The 6,848-nt window shown below is 36.1% G+C and overlaps 1 protein-coding gene across 1 annotated transcript in view; it reads right to left on the bottom strand.

Annotated features, from left to right (window-relative positions):
• The window catches only part of Spg11 (SPG11, spatacsin vesicle trafficking associated), a 91,654-nt gene that overhangs the window by 54,565 nt on the left and 30,241 nt on the right, over positions 1-6,848 (bottom strand). Inside the window, exons 12-16 of the mRNA XM_004623493.2 lie at positions 5,632-5,703; positions 5,137-5,264; positions 4,667-4,842; positions 3,624-3,834; positions 1,623-1,826 (exon numbers count right to left, since the gene is read on the bottom strand). Of these exons, the coding sequence (XP_004623550.1) occupies positions 1,623-1,826; positions 3,624-3,834; positions 4,667-4,842; positions 5,137-5,264; positions 5,632-5,703 (791 nt within the window). The remainder of the gene's footprint in view (positions 1-1,622; positions 1,827-3,623; positions 3,835-4,666; positions 4,843-5,136; positions 5,265-5,631; positions 5,704-6,848) is intronic.

Here is a 6,848-nt window from a genome sequence, read left to right as displayed (position 1 = left end):
AGAATAAAGGACAATCTCTTTTTTTTAAAAAAAGACTGTATTTTTAAAAAACTGTTTAAAACTTGTTACTTGAAGTACTCTGCTCCATGCTCTTTTTTTAATTTTATTTTATTGAGAAACAAATATGAATGAGACAGTTTCAAAGCTGATTAACAGGACAGTTTCAATAATCAATACATTGTACATTGTTATCTTCTTAGTGGTTATCCATAGTACAAGAGGCAGACAGGATACCCTGTCCAAACACTATTAGTAAAAATCTTTCTTCTCGTTGAATTAAGCAAAAGTAGCTGTATATTTATCCTAACTATTCTATATATACAAATACAAAATGGTCCTTCCTTCATATCTCCTTTTCTTGTTTAGTCCTGTCAGAGATGGGTATTCCATTGGCATCTAAGTGCTATAGGTATGTGAATTCAGCAAAACAATCCAACACAGTCCAGCATAGTAGTGGGTTATCCACAGAAGTTGTTGACTTGAGCCTTTCACAGCTCAGTATATTAATATGGCTTTACTTTATATATCTCATTTTTATACTTTTCTGCTATATTGTTAAGACCAAGATAAAGCAAGACCTATATAACAAGAAACTTTTGTATCTGATAAGATCAGTCAAGTACCCTCAGGATTTATCCTGTAACCCTGTATGTCACACAAAATTTAAAATGAAAGTTCTCTAACAGGACAGAAGTGTGGGCTCTGGAATTAAACAGAATCAGACTGTGTCACTTCCTTGTTTTGTGCCCTAGACTTAGCCTCTCTCAAAGCCTCAGTCTCTTTATCTGTGAAATAGAAGTAACCACTCTGCAGAGTTTTTGTGAAGATTGAGTTAATGTTCGTAAGGTACTTAGTCTAGTGCTAAGACCAGCAGAACTGATAAATTCCAGATTATGTTTCTTGTTGTTACTACTCAGTAACAATCAACACTGAAAGCAAACGGGATCCTGAAGGTTGATCTTAGATATATAGAGATGTACATTTATCTACAGAAATGCTTTAGAGCACATCTAATGTACTCTGAAATGACTACAAAATCAAAGTTGATTAGCATTCTTCACAACGAAAGTATCAAAGAATTCTAAGTGAACTTTTGTAATCTTCCTTTCTTTAAAACTTTTAAAAGCATACCTTTCACTATTTAAAAAGTTAACAAAGAGGTTACAGAATTAATGCCACAAAAAAATCACATATATGTTTAGTTAAATGTGGCATGGAACTAAAAGATTTATCATGTGTTGGGGTGAGAGAAACTACTTCAAAAAGAGCATGATTCCTCATGAGAATGCTTAGTATTTTTTTAAACATCAGTTTCCAAGCAGTATGCAGGGCTAGCCAGACAACTCAGCAGATTAAAGTCCCAGCTTAGGCAGAGGTAGGGACCAAGGTTCGATCCCCATCATGCTGTGCCGGTCCTGCTCTAGGGGTGCACTGAGATGGCAAACGAGACTGGGTGTGGTGGCACACACCTGTAATCATAGCACTAGGGAGACTGAAAACAGGAGGATTACTACAAGTCCAATCTGTGTAGTGAGACCCTGTAGAGCCTGTACTAAATACATAAAAAAAAAAACCCAAAAAACCAAGCAGTACACAGAGTAAAGTCAATTCTTGGTACTTACTTGTAATGATCAAGATAGACATAAAGAAGATGCTGCAGACCATGTTCTAAGCAATAGAGAATGAAGTGGGAATGGAAATCCCAGCCCACTTTGTTCCTGTAGTTTTGAACAGGAAGGGTATCTTGTATCACACCTCCAATTCGGCTCAGTCGGAGGAGGAAGAGTTCAAAGTCTTCCAGTTCAGACACGAGAAAAATCCCATTCCTACTGGCAAATTAGAAAGCTGTTAGGTTCAGAGCAGACCAAATCACTTTCACTGCTTAGATCTCAAAAAAAAAAAAAAAAAAAAAAAAAATTAAAAATTAAGGTCACCAATTTGTACTCTATAAATAAATTCCAAGATTTATTTTGATAGTTTTCTATAAAGGTTTGTATACCTGTATAGTATTTAAAGGCAATAATTACAGTTTCAGGTTATCTTTGAAATGTCAAAAACCTAAGCTCTTCTCTCCATCTGTTTTTGTTTGGAACCACACAACCCAGTGTGGCTAAAGAGCAGTTAGCTCTCAAAGCTGAATGCTCTAATCACTGAGAAATTCACTAAAATATCCAAACAAAATCACTAAAAAGTTAGAATAATTTAAATATACCAACTGTTAATAGGAACTTGCATTTAAATATTACTTTAAAAAATTTATTTAAGGGTCAGTCAGATAGGTCAGCAGACTAAAGTGCCTGCTTAGACAGAGTGCAGCATTTGGAGTTTGATCCCTTCTGTACACTGTGCCAGCTCCACCCCTGGGGCACCCTAAGACAGTGATTGAGACTGGGCGTGGTGGCGCATGCCTGTAATCCCAGCACTTGGGAGGCTGAACACAGGAGAATTACTATGAGTGGATCTACACAGTGAGATCCTATAGACCCTATACTAAATACATAAAAAAAAAGTAAAAAAATGTATTGTAAACACTTATATACATTACAAAGGAGCACAGAAAAATGAGTTTAAAGAAACCACATGACCACTACTCAAGTTATAGTTAATTTTCATTGTTATGTAGTATGCCACTGTTTTTTATTGGTGGTACCAGGGATCAAACTCAGGACCTTGAGCTTGCCAGGCAAGCACTTATTCCACTGAGCTATCTCCCCAACTATAGTATGCTACTGTACAATTACAGAACATTTAATATATTGGAAAGAACAGTGAACAGAAAATTAAAAATTCAAGTCTATAAGTAATTGGCTTGGGCAAAGCATTCAACTTCTCTGAGTTCAAATCTTCACGTTTTTAAATTGGACAGGACAACAAAACATAAATACACCCCAATAAGTACAAACAAAATACATACATAATATGCATAAGAAACTTAAGTTATTAATCTTCCTTATCAAGAGCTATTTCCCTATCTCTGAATCCAGAAATATTTTGAAGTTCAAGGCTATACACTGCATGAGCACAGGATAATATGGAGAAGAGTGGGTACAATTACCAGGACACTAAGGGATCCTCCTCAGCTCTGGCCACTAGTTTCTTACAGCCCTACCTACAGCAGTTCTACATAAAATATTTCAGTAAGAACCTATATCTACAATTTGAAAGTCTATTCACTACGACTTAATGTTAAGTGCAGATAGTACATTGCAATGTCCTTTAAATTCTAATAGCTGAGCATGGGGGCAAATGCCTGTAATTCCAGCACTCAGGAGGCCAAGGCAGGGTCACAAGTTCAAGGCCAGCCTGAGCTACATACGTGAATTCAAGGCCAGCTTACACTTGCACTACATAGCAAGACCTTGTCTCAAACAATATATACAACATCACACTGGATCTAAGGCACTGCAAAGGAAAAAATTATAGCAATAGGGGTGTGTGTGTGTGTGTGTATTTTCTTTCTTTTCTCTCTCTCTCTCCTCTGCAGCAGTGGGGATTGAACACACAGCCCTGAGCACACTAGGCAAATGTTCCACCATGATTTGTGCCTTTATACCTCCTGCCCTTTCACCATTTTTAATGCTCTGCTTACGCTTTCCCCAGGGGATTAACTCAAATTATAATACCTGGCTAGCTTATCTAAAATTGCATTCCTCATATAGTTGTTGCAGCAAGTATTCTGATCAATAACATCAACAGTCAGAGGGGGCCACTTGTTCTGAAGTGATACGTAATCCTTCAGGGTCTGAAATTCTTCAGTCCACAAGTTAATGCTTGACCAATCATGGTGATCTGTTAGGTATCTCCAGAGAGTTCTGGGGGAATATGATTTATATTCTATAAAAGAACAAAATAAGTTTAAAATAGCAATGAATTATGACTATTGGCAGATAACTCAACAGTGATCAATAAAATTTATAACTGAGTAATACATAAACAATCTGCATAAACACATTTATATATGAATTATTCAAGTTCTTTGCTTCTTTATGATTTTCCTCTTTTGCACTGCTCACTTTTTGATTGATACTATAGTCAGAGGAAAAGCTAAATAGTCTATCTCATTATTAGTAGTTAAAATGAAATGTTACTAGCTATGCATTTCACTTGTCTGTTCAACTCTTCTACTTCTTTAACACATAAAAATGGCTAAAATAGTAAGCATGAATTTGATGCTCTGAATTACAATTGTCCATCACTGCTATTCTCCAGGGTCCTGATATGATACAGATCCCCAATTTATACAAAAAACTTTTTAAAAACAAAGAATGTGACTTAAAATCTAGGATAAAAACACTTAGCCTTGAAATCTTAATTAACTGAGCTATGTATCTTTTTCCCCCCACTATCACATTATGAAGCCATCATAGAAAACTTGAGATAAGCAAGAAATCTTAATGCAATGACTTGCATTTTAAAGAAAACTAAACTAGTATTCTTCATCAAAAGGAATTCTAGGGCTGGGCATGGCGATGCAAGCCTGTGATCCCAGCACTCAGGAGACTGAGGCAGAGGAACTATTTTAGGCCATCCTGGGCTACACAGCAAGACACTATCTTAAAAAAAAACCAAACAAAAAAACGAATTCTAAAATAGAACTGTCAAAATATTGCAGCACCAACACCTACTCTAATCCTCATTCAATATGCTCAGATGCTCTCACCCTTACCTTCTGGACTTATCCTGGGGAGAAGGATATATTCTTGTGTTGGCCCATCCCACCACCGAGCCCAGTTCAACGCAATTTTATGATCCAGTTTGTTAAGCTCCTCTTTATGGTCATCTTTGAGGAATGAATCCAAAACAGATTTGTACTTGAAATAATCTTGTTCCTTTATCCAATACCTAGAATCCATGACATAATAAATATAAAGTATACACACACACACATTTTAAATTTTTAACGAAAAAGACCACTCCTTTTTATCTGCTGAAATGGTTCTATTCTTTTGGGGAAGACACAATTCTGATTATGCAAATATCAAAGTGACAGGAAATTTCTAAGTCTCTTCTATATGATATGAGTTGTATTTTCCTAGGGAAAGTAGGCTTTGTTCCATTCAGGCACGTAACTGTTACAAACTAAAAATTATCTACAATATTCTTCCAACATTATCAAAAGGGGACTAATGAAACTACCTGGGAAAGGACTGGATCTGTACATTTTCTTGGAAGTCTTCCAAATAAAACTTCTCAACTTGATGTACAAAGTCTATTGTTCTTTTTTCTTTCTCAGAAAGATAATTTTTTTCTTTTAAAATTTCAACCTTGAATAAAAAAATTAAAACAGTGACCTCACAAAAACCAAGCATATTTGCAAAACAAAAGTCATGAGATTAAATGACATTTAAGAATTACACTCTGGAGTCAAAGCTGTACTTTTCTTCCAGTGTGTGAGGGCTTGTGTTTGATTTCCAGAACAGCAACAACAAGAAAGTATTCTAAACTTCTGAGTTAATGAATGTTCAAGTTTTATTTTGTCATAAACACTAACCATTTAAAAAGAGGACAAGATGACCATATATTTATTTATTAGGGTATTAGTTGAACACTGTTAATTTTGAAGTTTTCCTTCCAAAGTTTGAACTATGGCTTTGTAAAAAATGTAAGCTGTATAGTCTCACCTGTACCTACCAAAAGGTTTCGAATATTTTTATCAGTTGTATAGAAGCATATCTTGAACAGTTGGTCTTTTACATCGAAACCCTATAATAAACAGAGAAAACCAAAAAAATTTTAGATTTTATAACAACTGTTCTGACATAAGTATGTCAGATACAGATGTACTTTATTACAGAAATGTATCCTATCAGAATACCATTTTCTAGGGCCAGCCAAATAGCTCAGCGGACTAAAGCACCTGCTTAGACAGGCACAGGGACCAGGGTTCGACTGCTGGGTGCTGTGCTGGCCCCGCCCCCAGTACATGCTGACATAGTGCCTGAGACTTGGCGTAGTGGCGCACGCCTGTAATCCCAGCACTTGAAAGGCTGAAAATAGGAGACTGGCTATGAGTCTGATTTATGTAGTGAGACCCTATAGTCCCTGTACTAAAACACATAAAAAACCAAAAAACAACAACAAAAAAACCAGAATACCATTTTCTAGACCAGGTGTGGTGGCACATGCCTGTAATTCCAGTGCTGGGGAGGCTGAAAACAGGAGAATCACTATAAGTCCAAGCTTCATAGTGAGACCCTGTACCAAATACATTAAAAAATTGTTTTTTTTTTTTCTGCTCTTATAAACATTCATGATCTTACATTTCTTTTATTTTTTCACATTTATCACGTACATTTACCGCCTATCCCTAAAGTCCTTAAGCATTCTGTCAAAGCAAAGGCAGGTCACAGAACGTAAAGTTAGACCAGGATGCCATAATGATGACAACCACAACAATTTTCTCTAATTTATTTGAAAACTATGGTCAACATGAACAACTCTTACATAGTTTCACTTCTGTACTCTTCCACAAGGAACACCTATACAGATTAGGGGAGATTTCAGAGCAGTCCAGGAGCCCTGTACCTAAGACTTCCATTCTCAAATGAAGTAAAATCATGGAACATAAAACCCAGACAAAGGTATGATCCACCACAATGCTCAAATGATATGTATGAGGTCATATGAACAATACAGAATGTTCTCTGACCCCTGTGCATGTGTGAGGTCAAAAGACACTATGTCTCCCTCTAACCAAAGTATCAGACCTAATAGACAGGGGATGATGGAAAGTCCACTTCAAAATTCTCTTGAAGAGATATGAAGACAACCTACATGTTCTTCAACAAATGACTGTATAAAGAAAATGTGGTATGCACATATTCAACGAAATAGCTGTCTTTTTTTTT

This window comes from Octodon degus, unplaced genomic scaffold, assembly GCF_000260255.1.
Source record: "Octodon degus isolate 3935 unplaced genomic scaffold, OctDeg1.0 scaffold00002, whole genome shotgun sequence".
Lineage (NCBI taxonomy): Eukaryota > Metazoa > Chordata > Mammalia > Rodentia > Octodontidae > Octodon > Octodon degus.
This window is presented reverse-complemented; position numbering and strand designations above follow the sequence as displayed.